This window comes from Bactrocera dorsalis, chromosome 2, assembly GCF_023373825.1.
Source record: "Bactrocera dorsalis isolate Fly_Bdor chromosome 2, ASM2337382v1, whole genome shotgun sequence".
Lineage (NCBI taxonomy): Eukaryota > Metazoa > Arthropoda > Insecta > Diptera > Tephritidae > Bactrocera > Bactrocera dorsalis.
The window spans coordinates 78491075-78512189 of record NC_064304.1 but is presented as its reverse complement, the minus strand read 5'-3'; the positions used below and the strand labels follow the sequence as shown (position 1 = coordinate 78512189).

At 34.7% G+C, this 21115-nt stretch overlaps 1 protein-coding gene across 10 annotated transcripts in view; it reads right to left on the bottom strand.

The window, feature by feature from the left end:
• The window catches only part of LOC105232978 (uncharacterized), a 50975-nt gene that overhangs the window by 4991 nt on the left and 24869 nt on the right, over nt 1-21115 (bottom strand). For 8 of the 10 annotated variants that reach the window (XM_049447496.1, XM_049447498.1, XM_049447497.1 and 5 more), the window contains 8 exons: nt 11488-11616; nt 7966-8255; nt 4579-4771; nt 4317-4466; nt 2969-3112; nt 1673-1969; nt 1280-1542; nt 691-1021 (listed from right to left, as the gene is read on the bottom strand). In XM_049447496.1, coding sequence (XP_049303453.1) covers nt 691-1021; nt 1280-1542; nt 1673-1969; nt 2969-3112; nt 4317-4466; nt 4579-4771; nt 7966-8255; nt 11488-11616 — 1797 coding nt within the window. The remainder of the gene's footprint in view (nt 1-690; nt 1022-1279; nt 1543-1672; nt 1970-2968; nt 3113-4316; nt 4467-4578; nt 4772-7965; nt 8256-11487; nt 11617-21115) is intronic. The other 2 variants (XM_049447505.1, XM_049447506.1) reach the window with 2 other exon arrangements.

The window sequence follows — 21115 nt, the reverse complement described above, 5'->3', positions numbered from 1 at the left end:
CTAACACGTGTTTGATTGATTGTCGGTTTTTTTAAGTCGTTCGTGAGTAATAGCGTCGCAAACATGGAGCAAAATAAAGAGAAAATACGGCATATTTTACAGTACTACTACGATAAAGGCAAAAATGCATCTCAAGCCGCCAATAAAATTTGTGCAGTTTATGGACCCGATACAGTTTCCATTTCCACCGCACAACGATGGTTTCAACGTTTTCGTTCTGGTGTAGAGGTGGTCGAAGATGCGCCACGCTCCGGAAGGCCTGTTGTCGAAAATTGCGGTAAAATCGCTGAATTGGTCGAATGAGACCGGCATAGTAGCAGCCGTAGCATCGGTCAAGAGCTGGGCATGAGTCATCAAAAATTCATTTCAATTTCAATAAAAAAAAAATTCAATAAAAATACCGCAAGACTTTTTTGACAACCCAATATGAAGCAACAGGTTGCAAGAGTATAAAAAATTGTACTAACAATTTGAATTTGAAATAGAAACATACTCAAAAATAGATACGTCTAACAATAATATACGCCCATTTCAACAAAATTTCGGAACATTACTAAAGAGGACAACTACAAGATTAACTAGTATATTTTTAAATATTGTATTTTATTACAATATGTAGGAGTTTTAAAGAACTAGATTCATAAAATTATTTTTAGTATATTAGGAGTATGTACACATAATAAAACTTACCACAATTAACCGAATTACTGATACTACTTCCATTGCTACCAATTACAATTGTTGGTGCCAATATGCCACCAACACCCGTTTGGTAGCCAATGGCGCCGCTAGGAGGCATCGCTAAGTGAGCTTTTGATGTAATACCGATGATATCGGGAGATTGTCTTACTCCGCACCCGCCAGGATTCGTGATTATTGTTGAGGGAGCAGATGTGCCGATGATACCCGTGGGAGGAATACTTGCTCCACCTTGTAATACAAGAGTCGATGAATTCTGCGATCTACTGGATGATCCAAGGCCATTGTATAAACCACCATTGGATCCATAGGAAATATAATTCTGAACAATAACATGAAGAATATCACGTTCAAGTAAGATTTTGATTAGAATAATGAGTTGGAATGAAAGTGATTTTATTATTATACTTCAATACAGGCAGTGAAGGAGAGAAGGGAGGAGATATGAGAAAATTCCTCCCGAGGCCGGTGTTCTCAGGGTGGCAACAATTCAATAAAATCATATCCAGGCCCCGTTTTTCTCTCTATGTCTCTGAATACAGACACATTTGTGACTATACTGCAATTTTTAAAAACTCACCTCATTTTTCGAAACACTCGGTACAGAAATTGTGGTTGGCATATCGATCTCGGCGTCAATCTCCGATATAGTGTCATTGAAACCATTGGGTATGGTAGTATCAGCACACGGGTTACCTGAACCATCTATGGATGCCATCTGAGTCTCCGAACTGAGAGCTTGACTTTTTTGCATCCAAACATGAACAGACACAATAATTATGCATATAATTACACCGATTAAACCGGCGATTAGGAGATATAAATACAGTCGCTCCTGGTTATCTATATGCCGAGAAATAAAGACAAATCGTTTACCAATAATATACATATATATGTACATAGTAAAAACGCATTCGCTTATTTACATATACATGTATAGAAAATGTACACACTGTATATACTAATGAATTACCTTCCAGACTTAAGTCGGCACTGTGTGTCATAACCGGATTGATACTGGCGCTATCTGGAATTTCAAGATGAAATGATATATTGCCATTACTAAAGTTCGAAGTGGCGGGAGTTGCTGAAGCATTTGTACCATTTGACCTAGCAGCAGTAACAGTACTGTTGCTATACACCTTCGGAATGGCTTCAGATTCTTTATAGTTCAATTCATCGTCATACACCTCGTTATCTCCATCGAATTCTTCAGTCTCATCTCCTTCAACTTCCGATTCGTATCGGTCTTTTAAAACTTGCTTTGGAACTGTACAAAAAATAATAAACACTTTATTTATTACACAGCTCCACACAACAACATTTTTTGTTGCCCTCATATCTTAAAAAATTTTAACATGTTCAATTACGACCGCATTACGACCTTATTCATGAAATTATTGAATGTGCCCGTATTTTTAAGATAATTGCATACATATGTATTTAATATTTTGATAATAATCGGGTTATCAGTAATAATAAATTCGTTTTCAATTCATGATTAGGGTATTACGCATCCTTTTCACGCATATCACCACTCTCCTTACCTCTCTCCACGGCTCCTTACCGAAAATATGCGAAAAATTTTAAGTTTTTCTAAAAGCCAAACGTGAAAATATATAGAATTTCTATTCGCACAATGTCCTATTTCACTGCAAAAGTAATTCGTAAGGACTACTCAGAATGATGTCCCCAATTACTCAGATTACCAAAGGATGTGAATAAGATAGAGAACTTTCCGGCACTTTTACATTTGGTTAATACGTGGGGAATTCCCATTTTACTACTTGTACGCAGACTTTTTCTACCCTGCCAAATGTCTATTTTTTGTACATTTTTTTATAAAAATATGGTGTCAGCTTCATTGCTTTAAATGCTATGGGATTATGCAACATGCTAGTAATAAAGCACTTAATGTTATTGTTCTCCAAAATTTAGTAATAGATAGAAAATAAGATATAAGCGTTTACGTAGCCTTTTCTAGCGATTGTATGCATGTCTATCGGTACATTTCTGAAAACTCTCATGTTAAATCCAAATTTGAAAATTTATAAACTTATCTGTCAAATTATGGTATGTATATAATACGTTCTTTAGTATATGTATGTATGTGGTAATATGTTATTTAAATATTATAGCAAAGTTAATAACTTAAAAAATTGTGTATAACAGACATAGTTCGTATTTAATCAGCATTAACGACTTTAAAATTAAGTACACATCGAAGAAGCTACATAATTGCAGCAGTTATTAAATATATTGTACTTACCACAAGTATAAACGACTTTCAGATACATTTTCGACATCGGTTGACACGGTGACCCGAATGTGTTCGCATCTGCAGCTAAGTTACAACGGCGGCGCCCATGACAAATCTGCATAACTGTTTCGGTGGCATAAGATGCTTGGCAGGCTGAAATTTTAAATAAAAATACAGTCGCACTCAAAATAATTGTAGTCATACACCATATTATATAATTTACCGTGACATTCGATTGTCTTTGAAAACATATGGCAGAAATTATCATTTTCAAAATTTGTTTTTTTACGTGTTAAATACACTTTATCGGAACTATAATTTTCGATTTATTTATTTATTCTCCGGTCTTTTGATTATTCTGCACCTCATCAAAAGAATTTTGTTGAGCAAAGAAGTAGGTATTATGTCTACAACTTTGCTTCTGCCGTATTTTTTGTAAAATAAGGCTTTATTGTATAAAAACGGTCCAAAAGTGTTTTCCCTTATTCCCTCAAAAAGCAATGCTTAATTAACACACGAAATGCTTTATGATCCATTTTTTTGTAAACTAACACAAGTTGCTTTACAAAAATTCTATATTTTTTTAATACCTAATAGAAATCATGTAGACGGTAGTACTAGAGTAATAGTATTATCTATGTATGAATGTGTCAGTCTCAGTAAAGCGTGGACGGGTCCTTAGCCGCATTTTTTCTTGGAATTAAAAAAAAAGCAAAATTTCCCGCAAATGTCGTGAATTCGGCTCAAAAGTGACATTTTCAGTTGAGAATAAGTTTGGGATGCAATCAGATCTCTACAAATATTTTGTTGGGTTAATGTTGACACAAATGTCCAAGATCGATATAAAACGATTTAATCGATTTAATTGACCAGTGCTTGACCATAGAGACTGAAAACTGCACTGTTATCGGCAATAACATTTTTTGACAGATAAGTTATTTATAACTGGCAATGGAACAGTATTTTCTACGTAGGTTATATTTTATATAAAAGTTTGTACATTTTTTTACATCGCTAAAGGGTATACAAAGATATTTATCGTAATTTTGATCGGTTATTTTGTGTGGCAGCTACTTGTATATGCTATAGTTGCCCGGTCCGATTTCATTCATATATTTCAAAATACTTTAATATAAAATTATTAAATCGCTCTAATAAGAGTTGTTTGAGGCTTAAGACTCTGCATATATTATATAGTAAGCGCTTTATTTATGTATTTACCTTACTATTTTCAAAGAATTTTTAATACTATAGACAAAGTTTTCTACTTCGGTAAATAAAAAAATTCTTTATGTACTTTATTCACTTGATTTTTTACAGTTTATTAAAGCTATCGTAATATATATTTTGAACTTACTTTCTTCTCGTACTCCTTGGGGTTGTGGACACTGAATGCTTTCGTATTCGGTACGTCCGAAACTCGCGCTATAGACCGCGATTCGTGAATAAGGATTGCACTCCAATTGAGCCATATCATTGTGACAGGCCACTTTACTACGAAATTCATCTAAACAATAGAAAGGAAAAACAAACAAAGGTGTATTATTTGCCATCTCAATCTAAAACGTTCAATCTAATACATACATATGTATATATGACGTATTGCAGGAAAAACTTACATGGACGACATTTATAAGCCACCTCCACAATTTTACGTCGTTTGTGACAAGGATCCACATTTACGGTGTTAACCGTGTTGTTATAGTTATTTACATCAACGCCTGTGCTCAGTCTATAGAAATGTGGGGCACCGTTAAATTTGCAGTGCTTCTTTTTTTGGCAAGCCTCAACGACTGTCTGCAGCAGCGAATACTAAAAAATTATATATGAACTAATTTACGTATCAATGTTGTCTATATTTCGCATAATCTGCCAAATAATATTTCAACAAAAAAAAACGTTAAGATCAGTTGCACCGAAGCTATAATGCCTTTCACAAGCGCATTCCTCATAGCGAAAAGAGGTAAAGAAGATGTTTGATTTAAGTACAATTTCTTCAGAAAGGCTATATATTTTAGTGTACCGTTTCTTCGTCAATAACAGAAGTTCCGATACACTATTGATTAACATAAGTGAGTTTGTATGACGGATATTAGCTATAGTCTTTCGATCTAAACAATTTCCTCTGATTTTGTAGCATTGCTTTGTACAATAATCCATAACAACTTTCGTGAAAATACCCTGGCAAATAAAAAAAAATTAACCAAACAACAACTTGATTTTGATCGATCAGTTTGTATAGTAGCTATATCCTAAAGTGGTCCGATATCTGCGCTTTCGTAAAAAAGTAGAGCGATATCTCAAAAAATTAGGAACGGGTATGGCTAAATCGGCTCAGCTCGTCACGCTGATCATGTAAATGTAAGTGCATCCGTTGACAGCTAATTAGCAACGACACCTATTTTTAAGTGAATGATGTTATTTTCCAAAAAATCACGTATGTATATTTATTATATTTTCACTTATTTTTTGAAACCTATGTTAAACTTAAACTGTAATAGTAAAAATTTTGTTTAAAATTCATTTTTGTTTTGAAGATTTTAAGAAAAACATGTGCAGTCAAAGATTTGAGTGCGACAACTAATTAGAAACGAAAACTTGCTTACTTTCAGTTAGTATTTTGTTGGTTATCTCTCTTACTTTAATATTGCTTCACATCGATTCCGAATTTACGCTATAAGACTCAATGGTATAGCTTGCCATCCTGTTCTAATTTCATCATAAAGAACTTCCATATTTGGGATATTTTTGGTGCAAAACTTTTTTGTCAATTTAGACGTAAGTTTTGAATTGTTATCTTCCTTATAACAGGCAAATTTTCCTCAGCCCATGGCAACATGAAATTTTTTAGAATCTCGACGTATTTCTCCTTGTTTAAAATTCCATAAAAAACATCCCCACACCATGATTGATCCTCCACCATACTCAACTACGCGTGGAATCAAATTCTTAAATTATTGGACGGCAAACATACCTTCGACCATAAGGACCTAAGCGATTAATTTTTATTACATCGTTCCAAACGGCATACCTCTGTTAAATTGTTGTCTTAGACCAATAAGAGTTGGCAAAGTCTACGCGTCGTTTCTAAGAATTTTTATCGAATATTTATTTTTTGGGTCTCTTCGCGGGATAATATTAAATCTGCGGTCTATTTCTGTTGCAGTTTTTCGGGTTTTTTCTTTGCGTGTAACATTGAAAATAGTTTTAAAATTTTATATATGCTAAATTTTTTGTAAGTACATTAAAAACAATTTTGTACGTCTTTCCAGACTGACGAAGGTCAAAAATGTAAGTACGTAGATCAGGTGTACAGCTGCAGCTTCTCCTCATTAAAAAAATTGAAAAATACATTTTAATATATTTTAAACCACAACTTTGGAACACACGCTTATATTGAATCAATAATATTACTAATAAAAATTTAATTAGCTGTCGCACTTAATTCACCCTCTATATCTTAACCCATTTACTGTTTGGGAAAAAATTAAAAATACTTCACAGCTACAAAACAGAGTAAATTTAGTAGTAAATAGAGTAACATGTATAATGAAAGACTTTTAGGAATATAATTAACGGTATATCAAAATTTTTATCATTATACTCATCAGCCAGCTAAAGAAAAGGGAGCGTTTCTAATTAGCTGTCAACGGCTGTATATGTAAACACTTTATTGGGTGTTCGAAGTTTCTTTCTGGATGTTACAAGTTTCGTGGCAAATATAATATACTACTGTGAGCAAACTGAAAGGTGAATTTTTAATTTATACTTCGCGTGTTTTTCGAATCGGTAAATTTTTTGTAATTTTCTGTAAGTTGGTAGTACTGTTAGTGACAACATTTTTTGTTGGACTCATACGCGTAAATCCACGATTCATCAGCTGACACGATGTCATAAGACGTCCTTTTAAGCATCGCTATCGTATTTTTTTAAACATTTCTCTCCACCAATCTAGAGGTTAACAAATTGTATGGGATCTAAGCGAACAATTTTTTTTACAATCACATATTCATACATTATTATGTTCTTGCTGGGCCACTAATACTTATAATTGTCACAATCTCATGAAAGGTCACATGACCTTTACGAAATTCGTCTTAGCGTGGTCTACGATCTCGATTCAATTCACCAGACCATCGTACACTGGTCTTTAATGGAGCTTCATCACCAAATATTAATTAAGTTCATCGATCGATTTTTTTGCCTAATATTTTAGGATACTGTAAATAACACAAACAGCGCTCGGACGTTAAAACGTTCTGCGTACATAGAACATCAAGCATGTCAAACTTCACGATAAAATTGTGAGTTGCCAGATCGCAACACCAGGGTTGCCATCCGAAATATAAAAGGCAACCTACTTACTTGGTACACAAACACTTACTAACATATTTACATTTATATAAGTAATGAGCTGAACAATTTTTGACCTTTGTGAGATTGTTACCACTGTTATTTTTGTTTACAACAGTGTTGTCCAACGTGACTGTGTGCACGTTATGCTTGTGTTGGTTATTCTAGCGTCAACTGATCGCAAAATTCTTCTTTGCTTGCCTACGAAGTTGAATACAGTAGCACAATCGTGCTTTCACAGACACTTGTCGCGACATGTTGGTGTGAGGTGTCTGGCACTGTAAGTACGCTATTGTGCGCATAGGCCGTGGACAACGCTGGTTTACAATGATTTTCGTGTTTTCGTATTAAACATTGTTTTTTTTATGCAAAGTAAGACAATATATGCAGCAACACCAGAAAACATCACAAAATTATTTTAACATACATAAAAAAAAACAAACCTATTTGACTTTCAAAGGACAATGTGGCACTGAATAAACGCGAAAAGAATAAGTTTCTACGACGATTGGTGAAAGTCGAAAACACAAGGTAAAGGTCGAAGGTATTATTTATTATGTTGTGGGACTCACAAGAAATGGATTTGGCGGCGAAAATTAAAGCACTCATATTTTTAGTATAAATTGTGTAAATGTTGCTTGACGAATAATTACCTGAAGTGCGTTTGGCCACATACAATTTTCGGAGGAGTCATCGTCTTTTATATAAACATTCGAGGCATTTTCCTTACGCACACCGGCATCTTCCGTTTTTTCTGTCATGAGTGTATCTGGTAGCAGGCTTGAGCTTGGAAGTTCCGTAGTCTGGCCATAAAGATGTTGGATAGTTGGAATTTTTGATCCGGGAGTTCCGAATGTGGAACCACGTAGAAGGTGTTTGGCCTTCGATTGCACCTTTTTCGCGGAATTGTTTAGCGGACATAAGTCATCGATGCTGAATCCATCTATAAAAGGAAGCAATTAAAATTAGAATTTTGTGGAAAATTCAGGCTTCATCTAAACGACTCGTCAAATAAGCCAAAAATTCTCCATTAACACTATAAATGGGATGGTAATATACATTTTTATAAACACCAATAATTTATATAACATGTAACGAAGTGGTAATTGCGGGTATAACTGAACATTTTATACTCTCGAAATTTCCAAGGATCAAAATTTGGGGAAATACTATGAGGAGCAAAAAAAAAAATTTCGGAAATAAATAACAAATAAACAGGTTTATAATAAAATGGGCAAGGTGTCAGTTGTTATGGCTATATGTAGAGATGCCTTGGATAAGAATTTGTGTTAAATTTCGAGAAAATAATGTGTCAAATTAAAAAGATCTCCATAAATTGGCTTGAGTTTGATAGGTCAGTTTGTATGGCAGTTAAATTATTTAGTTATCTAATTTCGGCAGTTCCGACACATAAGTGGTTTCTTGGTGAGAAAGGAACGTGTGTAAAATTTTAGATCGATATCTCAAAAATGGAGGGGCTATTTTGCATATACCGTGGCAGGATGACAGACGCACATGGCTAAATCGACTCAGCTGATCGCACTGATTATACCTATATGTATATAATTTACATAGTCTCTTTTGTTTCTATTTAGATGTTAAAACCCGAATATACCTTGTTACCGGTGCTTTTTGAGTTTCATTAAGATAACTCACATATAGAGTGATTTACATAGCTACGGTCAACCGACTTTTTTAAGTTCCTTTACTTTTTATCTGCTTATTAAAATTCAAGGTTTGGTTGAGCTCATTTTGGTAGTAAAAGTACGTTGCTCTTTGGAAGGCTGTAGTAAAGCATTATAGCTAATAAATTTGAATGATCCCGGAGTTTAAGTTCTTATCTCTTTCTGTTGTCGCCTTCCTATATTTTAACCATAGGAATCCCAAGATATTTGTGAATATTTTTTTTACGAATTTACCATGGTGAAGCCGTTATTGTTCAAAGAATTTTCAACTGGAACCTCCATAATATGTTAATGCATGCACAGGTTTTCCGTTTTAAATACCACACGTTTCAATCGTCTTTATTATCCTTTCAGGGATTTATCTATCAGATTTGGAGTAATATTATCATGTTCTGACGACTTTTTCGCTTCTGTTTTGATCAATATCCCCTTCCAAGTTTACTCTGTAATCAATATTATTATTAATACTGGATTTTAATATTGGATACTGAAATATTTTTTATGCGATGTTAGACCCACTTTGATGATACAACCTAGTTTTGTTCGCATATATTTATTTATACAGCATAAGTCATTACATGGTGGCACATGGCACTTATAAGTGATATGTATATCTACATATATTTTTGATTACAGCAAAATCAATTAAATCTGGTATTTCGTTACGATCCCTTGACCAATATGTCGGCTTAGCCCTAGTACATATATTTTGCATTGTAATCACCACCCGCTAGAAATCTGGGTTCTAGGGTGCTAAAAAGTATACTACTGTGTCCGAAAAATAAGGTGACATTTGAATTTAAACTGCGCGCGTCGAAGGATTTGGAGATTTTTTTTTTTTAAGTTGGTAGTACTGTCGATGAGATACGTGTCATTTTGTGGGCTACTAAAGGCTCAGCCAATACCATTTTGAAGGATGTTTTGGGCCTCAAGAGCGTCAAATCTCGACTGGTACCGAAAACATTGAATTTTTTGGAAAAAATTTGTGATCATTTCGCCATAAACTCAACCCTTATCGTTCCGCAACCACCGTATTCACCTGATCTGGCGCCGTGCGACTTCTGGCTGTTCACCGAGCTCAAAAGACCGCTTCGGGGACACCGTTTTTATACGACAGAGGAGATTCAAGCCGCGGCGAAGACGGCCATCCCGGAAAGTGACTACAACCAGTGTTTCGAAAATTGGAAAATCCGTTGGTATAAGTGCATTGCAACGGGAGGGGTTACTTTGAAGGAGATGAAATTCATTTGGAAGAATAAATAAAGTATTTTCAAAATAAATACAATGTCACCTTATTTTTTTGGCACAGTAGTACATCATTTTTAAGGCGATGCAGGTTGTATGCAGCTGTCAGATTTGAGTTACCATTTATGCAAACTTTTCTTTCGTATACAACATAATGCTGTTATTAATTGTTTTTATGTAGTAGATATACAAGTATAGTAGCAAATAAAAGTAGCCGGTGCAACGCCTATTGTCCAATTTTTATACTTTTTTCAACATAACAGTATTTTTCAGGATAAACGTTATATGAGGAGTGGTTATCATCTGATTTAATCTATTTTGACACTGTTAGTATCAAACGAATTTTCCTGAGCATATTTGGTTTTAAATACTAGATAGGTTGTGACATACATACATATGTAATAAACTTAATAGGGGCGCGCTATTATTGTCTTCTTTTTTTAAAAAAATATGTTTCTGAATGCTGTGGTATATCCACGTTAAACCTATTAAAGGGCGGGCCACGCCCACCTTTTAAAAATATATAACCCATGCATGCTCCTTTTCTCTGCCATCCAAAGTTTGGTTGATTTAGTTTAAGTAGTTTCGGAGATATGTACATTAAATCTATTAGGCGATGGCATATACGTTTTCTATTAATTGAGTTTTGTGGGAGTAGCAATCGTCCAGTTCGTATAATACCAATCATTTCAAGATCCCAAGCAACATGTGTGCCAAGTTTCATCAAAATATCTTAATTTTTACTCTTGCAGACAGATGGACGGATAGAAAGACAGACATTCAGTTTTCCACGTATTTCATCATCCTGATAACTTATACCATATATCTATGTACATATACATAACCCTATATATAACTAGATTAGTTTTAGGTGATATAAAGAATATAAGAAAATGAATAAGGGTTCAATTGCGGAAAAAATTGTTTCATTTAATCCATCAGTGCAGCAGAAAGCGAGAGCCTTATAAGTGTAACACAACGAATAGCAACATTTAAAACAGAGAGCCATTTAATTGGTTTTCACTTCAATGATCTTTTAGTCATTGTTCAATAACCGAAAACCTATCTTGTCTGCCAGAGATGGGAGGAAAGAAAAAATAATGAGTCATTCTTTTTGGGCAACCATGACCCAAATGAACTTTAACTACAGTTATCTGGACTTTAGAACTTTTTTTAAAAGTTATAAATTAATGAATACACACATACACATACTCGTACAATTGTTAAAAATGGTGCGGCACCTACCTTTGTTTTCGAAATTGTTGTACTGTGCGAACTCGATTGAGATGCTTGTGCCGCGTGGACAAGCGATAATGACCTGATCACTGTCACAAGCAGCTTTTTGATAAGTGCGCAGGGTTGCTGATAAGAGGGCTACTCGATGATTATAAGATATGCGAATTGAAGAATCGTTCATCCACAGGAGAACAATTTTCAAAGAAACCCATATACATATGTATGATGTTGAATATTACAGCCAATCCATCCATCGAAATCCAGTATTGTTTAGTGGCGACGCGTGGAGATGTTACATTAAAATTTGAAAAAAAAAAACATAGAGATCACTTATAAATAAACACACGTTGGAGTGAGAAACATATACCAAATTAATCAGTTATATAGTATGCACATAGCAGATTTATACCTAGAGTGGAAAAAATGTAATGAAAAGTACTACTTTTCATCTAGAAGTTCCTGGGTGAAATCCAACTATTCAGAAAAATACAAAATTTTAAATTAGAAATTCCAGAACAAATTAATACAGTCCGAAAAAAAACAAATTATAAAATTATAAAATATTTAAAATATCATTTGTTTGTTTAGTTGACTTAAACAATTTAATGCCATGAATCAGACAAAAAAAACAAGTGAGAAGGTGATAAGTCCGTGTGTGAGGGAACATTTTATACTCTTGCAAATTGAGGGAATCAATGCCAGGAAAAAACCTTGAAGTGTAAAATATCAACTATAGGATCGGAAGCTAAGAAATTGTATATATATAGGGTGGGTCATCTAACGTTTTAAATTTGAATTATCTATATTTCGATATTGGAAACGTCAAATACCATTCAGAAAATGACAGATATTCAGTAAAAAGTCTAAAATTTACGAAATGGGTCACTCTTTACTAGAAAAAACCGTCTACAGTTAGCAGATTGAGCAGAAGATCGTTCGACCGAGGATGGTCTACTTGACGGAAAAATCATCTTTTCGGACGAGGCTCATTTCCGCCTCGATGGTTACGTTAACAAGCAGAATTGTCGCATTTGGGGCACAGAAAACCCACACGTAATTGTTGAGAAGCCAATGCACCCAGCACGAATCACTGTTTGGTGCGGATTTTGGTCTGGTGGAATCATCGGCCCATTTTCTTTCGAAAATGAAGAAGGAACCGCCGTAACCATCAATGGTGGGCGATATCGCGAACCGAACCGAATTTTTCTTCAAGCAAATTGAAGAGGAAGACTTGGACAACATTTGGTTCGAGCAGGACGGCGCTACATGCCAAACAGCAAACGCTAAACTCAATCTTTTACGCCCTATCTTCGAAATTTAAAATTTTATATGGCCCACCCTATATATGTATATGTATATACTATGTATATGTAACACATACATTGACCGACATATTCGAAACGAATATAGAAAAACGAATTTATATGTAGTATATGGTAGTGGGAGGTAGTTCGACCCGATTTTATTTATTTTTGCTCATCCCTCAAATTTCTAATATGCCAGGTATTTCCCTGGGTTCTATTAAGGTACCTTACATACAATCAGATGTTCGAAAATCCTGGTAATAGTTGTACGGGAGTAGGTCAAGTTTTAGCCCAATTTTTATTTATTTTAGACACAAAGATAAACTGTAATGAGAAAAATATGTTCTGTAGTTTTCATTGAGATAACTCAAATATTAGCCGATATATGCAGTATAAAGTCACCTGGCTTATTATTATTTTTATTTATTTATAAAAGAAAATGTGACTTCAATCGTCTTGGCTTATCTGCGTGGAGAAGCGACATCACAAAACCCTACAAAATATAGTCCAGGGATATTGAAACCCATGATCTTGGAGGTCACGCGACAGGTTCACGACGCGAGATAATGCGCTGATGGAAAGGTTTCCATAAATTGATTGTGTTATTGGCTGGTAGCATGTGAGGCGCCAGCCTATATAGTGGGGCTAACAATTACAACGCAAGCGACATCCAAGCTTTTTCGTGCATGCGGAAATAACGCAAGCGACATAAATTTAATTAACTGTTAGTATGATTCTGCTGTTTTCAAAAAAAAATATAAATAAAGTAAGTGAAAGAATTTCTAGTGTTGTATTTGTGTTTTGTTTTGTGTTGTGTTAGGGATTTGTGTTTTTTTGTGCTTTTACGTTCATACAGTATTATATTTAAGTTTATCAGAATGTCACTTCTACCATAAATAGAGGATGACAGATGACAGATCAGTTGAAGAGTAAATTTGCAATGGAAAACGGGGTTACAAAAACAAACCAAAAACAAGAACACTACAGGATCTTATTCAGCTAAATTTGTCCTACCCAATTCCTTTCGTAGTAAAAAAACGCGCCAACCGAAGAAGATCGGATGGCCATCCACGAGCTTTTTGGGGCATGAATGAGCCAAAACAAAACTCTTGTTTGTAATTATGCATTGTCAAGAAGAACATTAAAAAACATAAAGTCAAAATTATCACCGTCGCGACGGTTGACATTCGAATTTGTATTTTATAAATTATGGAAAAGCTAATTAAAAAGTTGGACAGCAATTTTTCTTACAAAAAATATGTAAATAAATCGCAACAAAAGATAAGAAGCCTGGTGAGAGTAATAGACTCTATTTGCTTAAAGATTTTGTAATGTATCAACATTATATATGCATGTAAGTGCTTTTTTTTATAAGTATTTACATGAATAACAACAGTTAAATTCTTCAGAGTCTTTGAACGTATTTAAAACAATTTTTTGTAATCATTTTCACATTAAATTCCATTTATCTAAAAAAATTACCAATGTAAAGACTGTGATAGTTCTAAAAAATTAGACCCATCTGAAAGATAAAGATCAATTAAATATATATACATATACATATTTTTAAATAATCAAAAAAAGGAAAGAATTATTATTATTATTTTTACACGACAGCTTCGATTTTCAAACAGCAAAAATATTACGTTATGTTATTCTAGAAAATATGCATATTATAATTTAAGTGTTTATGAAAATGGAACAGAAATGGTAATTGTTTCTTATTGGTAAAAAAAGATGACGACGCGGATGAAATGAAATATGCACAACTATTTATAAATATCTTTAGATTTTGGACGAAAGAAACCCCCGCAATAAAGTCGTTATAATAATGATTGTCTTTTTATAAAATCAGCCACATTCACTAAAACGATAAAGATAACATACGTGTTACCCATCATGCCTGCTGATTCTGTACATAGCACCATCGAATCATTCACTCGAAATCGAACAGTCTGGGCTTCTAATGAGTGAATCAATTCACCTACAATATTATGTCTTCCTTAAATGGAAATTACTGGCAAATATACTGCGACTGCGAAATGCTTAACTTAAGCTTGCTTGGATTAGCAACATCTAAAAAAAATATTACTTTTTTAAATATATTAAAAATATTATTTTTTTAAATACAGTTACATATCTATATGAAGTAATTGATAAATGGTTCACTATTGAATTAGACTAAACCCCTTTGAATTTATATTTGAGAGAATTAAAAATCATGATGATTTAAATTCACTTTGTAATCAAAGAAAATATTTCAAAAGAGTTTCAGTATGAATACCTTAGTCTTAACAAATCTATTCAAGTGGAGATTTGAATGAAAGTGGTGAAGATGATTAACGATATTTTCGTTATATAGTACATGTTTAAATATTTATTATTGCTGTTATAATTGTTGGAATTAAATAAAAAAATTGACAAACAAAGGTAAAATTGCATGAAATTCATTAGCGTAAGTATGCTTAGCATACATGCCGTTGCAAAAACCAGCGAAAATAAGATAAGCGCCCAAAATAGTACTTCTTTATCAAGGTAAACCTTAAGACGAGTATATTGTATATATAACAACTTAGATACTTTCGAGTTTCACTGAAACCAGTCAATGTTGATTGATTTAAAAAACAAAAAAAAAACTCTGTAAAATTTGATTTTTGGCGGCTACTTCTGCGCGAGATTATAAAAATATAAAAGACCTTTCTTCGTATTGCCTTAGAATTCTTTCGTATTGGGAGGAAATTCGAAACTAGGCGGATAGGATCAAAAGTACTTCTAATTAACATATAAACGTAGTATATAGTAGCTTCTTACAGGCTTTGTTCGAATAGTAATAGGACTGAGTCGATTTAAATAATTATTGAACCAATCGTAACAATTCTTTAAAAACTTTCAAAATAGGCTCCTTCCGCATGGTTTCAGTGCTGCCAGCGCGATTTCCAAGCTTTGAAGGCTTTACGGAAGGCATTCTCCGGAATTGCCTTGACAGCCGAGATGCATGGTGCTTGGATCCCGGCATTTCAGGGGGGTCACATCTGATCTCTAGAGCGGCTGCGGAAGTGTTGGGATGCCGGTCTTGGTTAAGTAGCTGTTCACAAGAAAGGCAGTGTGAGTCGGGGCGTTATCGTGGTGCAACTTCCAATCGGTTGCGTTGTCTTGTCGGACCCGATTGACCACTTAAAACTTGATAACTTCCAAATAAAACTTGCCATTCACGGTTTGTCCAGGAGGAAAAAATTCATGGTGGACTATGCCTTGATGTCAAAAAAAGCAATGAGCATCGTTTTCACTTTGGATTTGGTCATTCATCAGCGACCTCTTCCCGGCCCTCCAAAAAGGCCTGGTGCCACCGAAACACACCACTTCTTACTAAAGCAACATCTTGGTAAGCCTGCTTGATCATATCAACCGTCTCTTTCACAGGTTTAGTGAGTTTCACATAGACACATTTAATTGCGTTCTCTGTTCTAACGAACGCATTTTCACTCACAGAAACGAGTTGCGCGAAAATGTTTGTCCTGAATCTCCAGCAGAGAAAAAGAGATCCCCAACTCTCCTTTCACAGGAAATGTGAGCACCGCTCACCTACCGAACTTTGACAGTTGACTGGATTGAGTAGGTTTTGACGTTTTTCAATAGGAATAACTAGAACGGCCAGATTGAACCAAAAATATACGAGTATGTGAACGTAGGAATTGTTGCCGCCGTTCAAGATTGCTAATAAAAATTTAAAACAATGAAAATCAAAGAAAATGCGACAAAGAACAACTTTCATATGTATATACGAGGGCTGCTATATATATTTCTGGCCTAGGCAACACTAAGTGTTGCCAGGTGCAATCTGACATTTCCATTGGAAAGTTTGACATTTTTTAGCATAACATCACCCAGAACGTTTTGTCATTTAATAGTGAATTGTTTTATTTACAGGGAATTAAAAAAATTCCTCTCGGCCAAAAAATGGAATTAACTCGTGAACATTTTCGTGCGATCATTTTTCACAACTTTCGACGTGGATTATCACGACAAGAGTGCATCGATGAACTAAAATCTTTGTATGGCTATGAAGCACCATCCTATAGCACTGTGAAAAACTGGTACAACGAATTCAATCGTGGCCGACGCTCGCTCAAAGACGAATTCCGTGAAGGTCGTCCAAAAACAGCTGTTGTGCCAGAAAACATCGATGCCGTACGTGAACTGATAATGCAAGACCGTCATGTAACATACCTTCAGATAGAGGCATGCCTATGCATTTCTCCCACCAGCATACATTCGATATTGCATGAACACCTGGCCGTAAAAAGGTTTGTTCTCGTTGGATCCCGCACAATTTGACAATCGCTCAAAAAAAGGCTCGTGTGGATTGGTGTAAAGAAATGCTGAAAAAATACGATCGCGGCAATCGACCGTGTGGGTCTTCCAAGACGAGCCAAATCCAACGAAAATTGTTCGTGGAAGAAGCACTTCGAAGCAAATGGTCGCCTGTTTCTTCGGCAAAACTGGTCATGTGGCGACTATTCCGCTTGAGCAACGTAGGACGGTCAATTCTGAGTGGTACACCACCATTTGTTTGACTGAAGTCTTCGGAGAAATTCGAAAAACGAACAAGAGAAGACGAATCATTGTGCACCATGACAATGCGCACATCGGCTCAAACCAGTCCTTTTTGACCGGCCAAAACGTCGAATTGATGGGTAATCCGCCGTACAGCCCTGACTTGGCACCCAATGACTTCATTTTTTATTCCCACACATCAAGAAAATAATGCGTGGTCAACGATTTTCGTCGCCAGAAGATGCTGTTGAAGCATTCAAAAACCATGTTTTGGAGGTGTCTCAATCGGAGTGGAAACAGTGCTTCGAAAATTGGTTTGAGCGCATGCAAAAGTATATAAATCTTGATGGAGAATATTTTGAAAAACAATAAATCCATTTTCGTTGTTAAATATTCCTATTTTCATTATTAGGGCAGAAATATATAAAGCAGCCCTCGTATTTATAATTATTTTTTCTAAAATAATCTTGATTCCATTTGATGCTGTTTGTGACCTAATTTTGCTTAGGGTAGTCAGCTTCAAAAAAACAAATATATACTTGAGACATGAACATACTCAGTGGTGTTGCTAGGGGGGGATGGGGAAAGGGTGCCGTCACCCCGGGCACAACGTTTTGTGGGCGGCAAAACGATATTCGCTGTTTTTTAATATTCAGAAAAATACTTCAACAAATTTTTTTACAAAATTTATTATAAAAGATAAAGAGTTGTACACTCACAATGTAATAATCTGAATAACAATGAAAAACATTAATTTTTACTCGAATACTCTTCAGTCTTTGAATTTGTCTTATATCTTTTAGCTTATACTTTTCTTAAGAATAGTGATAGAACTTAAAGATACACTTTTCTAGCTTTAATCGCTGGAAAATGACATATCATATCATTGTAATTTAAAGTTGAAGCAGTTTCACATTCTATTGAGAGAATCGCAAGATTGGACAGTCTACTCTGACTCATGGACGATCTCAAGTAAGATTTTATTAATTTAAGTTTGCTAAAAGATCTTTCACAAGATGCAACTGATACAGGTATAGTGAGTATTTGCGTGGCTTCTAGTTCCTAAATTTTATATACTTTGTATCGAAGATATTTTGTAAACATTCACTTTTGTTCGAACCACTTCATGAAACTTATAGGTAGGTAGATAAAGGGGGGTGGCAGAACATCTTTGGCACTGGGCGCCCAGATTTGTAGCTACGCCACTGAACATACTACATACATACCACAGATCTGCATTGGTGCACCGCAGCTACAATTACACTAGATAGGCATATCAAAAAATTATGCGGTGTTTTTTTACTTGTTTCGTTTGAGCGTTGTTTCTATGCGATACCAAAAGTAAGTTTCAGCTTTTGATATGGTAGACTTTTCACTCTTGTGAGCGACCACCACATACAAATTGTACATGTAATTGTTGGTTCATGTACACGAATCGCACCGTTTATTTTCAAATCAGCGATAGAGAACAACTTTGAATCACTAGCGATCAGCTTATATATGATTTGCAGTTACACATTCATTCGATTCACGCAATCGTCCTTACGCTATGAACTGACATGATGCGATTTGAACCGAAGTCAGCCATGATTGCCGAACAACAGATTGTTCATGTTGTATCAAATCAGTTGATGCTGGTTGGTACTCGAATTGATCAACAATGTTGTCTATGATAAACTTTTTTTTTTTTTTTGTTTATACATAGTTATACTAGTTCAAATAAAAGAAAGGACTAACAAGCAACTTGAATATGACTTAAACATATAATTACAAAATCACAAAACTACTATGAGAGTATTGGCTAAGTTAAAAAATCGCTGGGTTTGAGGCGTTTGAGTCGTCTTGGTGGACCATCTCTAGAAGTTAACATAGCTACTTCTTCGTTACAATGCTGTAGCAATCTTGCACTATGTGCTGTTGCATTTTTTAATATTTCTGCGTTAACCGAGTTTACGCCTAGATCACGCTCTATATCAGCACATCTACAATACCAAGGCGCTTTGACAATTAGTCTTAGTACTTTGTTTTAGAATTGTTGGATGACTTTCTTATTGTTTGCGTTAGTACATCCCCAGAGTTGTGCACCATAGCTCCATATCGGTCGGATTATTTGTTTATAGATAAGTAACTTATTTTCGATGGATAACACTGATTTGTTACCGATTAACCAATTGTAATTTTTGAGTCGCATGTCCAGCTCCTTACATTTGTTTTTTACGTGAACTTTCTACCGTAGCTTAGTGTCAAGCGTCATTCCTAAGTATTTAGCGGAATTAAAGTACGGTATTCGAGCACCGTCTATGAAAATTGGTAAGTACTGTATCTTGTGAAAACAATGTGTACAGACTTAGTTTCATTCAGCTCTATCTGCCATTTCTTTGCCCATTGTACGACTTTATTTACAGCTTTTTGGAGATTATTAGTGGAATCGTGTTCACTACTACCAACAGCAAGCAACGCGGTATCATCAGCAAATGTGGCTGTTGTATAATTGCAGTCTATTGACAGGTCGTGCGTGAATAGAATATAAAGAAGACGGCCCAACACACTACCTTGTAGAACTCCTGCTTTTATTTCCCTAAAATTGATTTTTGCTTCTGATTTAGCAATAGCATATAGTTGCTGATAATTATTGCCGTTGGCATTTCCAGGCACCATAATTGGTGGAGGCCGCGTACTATTTTTTGGGGTAAGCGGTTTTGATAAGCCGTTATTTGCTTTTTCCTGAAGATCAGAATACCCCGCTTTTCGCCAGATTGAAATCTTACCAAAAAAATATGTAAGCGGAGGGATTTGTTGTATCGTTCAAGACCACTCATAAAAACTGTTAAACAATGAAAATTAAATAAATTTGTGAAATTTAAAGGTATTTGATGAAACGTTCTGTAATTTGAAGCATCATAGTATTATTTTCAATGGAAAATGATTAAAAGCATTTAATGATTGAGAGCTGGCAAGCTTAAATTCTTTTATTGGGTATTAAAAGGTCAAAAGTCAGTTGTTCTAATATACTTTAAAACGATTTAAGTAGTTTCTCCATATAATAAATAACCACTATATAGTAGTTTTTATTCGTACTAAATGTTGAGTATTGGGTTGATAAATGCCCATAAATTATTATTTTGTTCAATCTGGCCATAATGGAAAATGTTATAAAAACCGCAAATTTTGAAGCACTCTCACACTAGAATAAATCGAACATCCCTTTATTCCTGGTCGCTGGTTCTGCACTCCAATAAACCTGAATGCCGCTGGGTAATTCGTAAACGTATATAACCCATTTCCAGCAACAAGGTCCATTTAATTTCGTTAAGATATTTTTTTTATTGACCAATTATTTAATTTTAATATCATACATATATGTATATTGGCCGATATAACCGTATACGCTTTTAGGAATACCTCACAAATTTATTATCTGTATCATTATTGAAAAAATTATTAAGTGAAAGAACCTGATGAAACTTAAAATTAAGCGGCATTTGGAAAGTAGGAGGGGTTTCAGTCGCTGAACATAAGCTGTAACATAAGTATAACAAGAATATTATGTGCCAAATCTAGGTATATGCTTTTAAATAAAAAGGGAAGGTTATAACTATTGTTGGCGCCGCAGGTAGCTTTTTAGGAAAATGTATACTCTACGAGAATAAGAAATGTAAACAATTGTATCATAAACTGTTCGAAAGTTATGGTATTTTCAATGAAAACAGATTTTTCAGGAGTTATTGGAATGCCACCGACTCGTTTTAAAATTAGACTAAAAATCTTGCTTTTCAAAA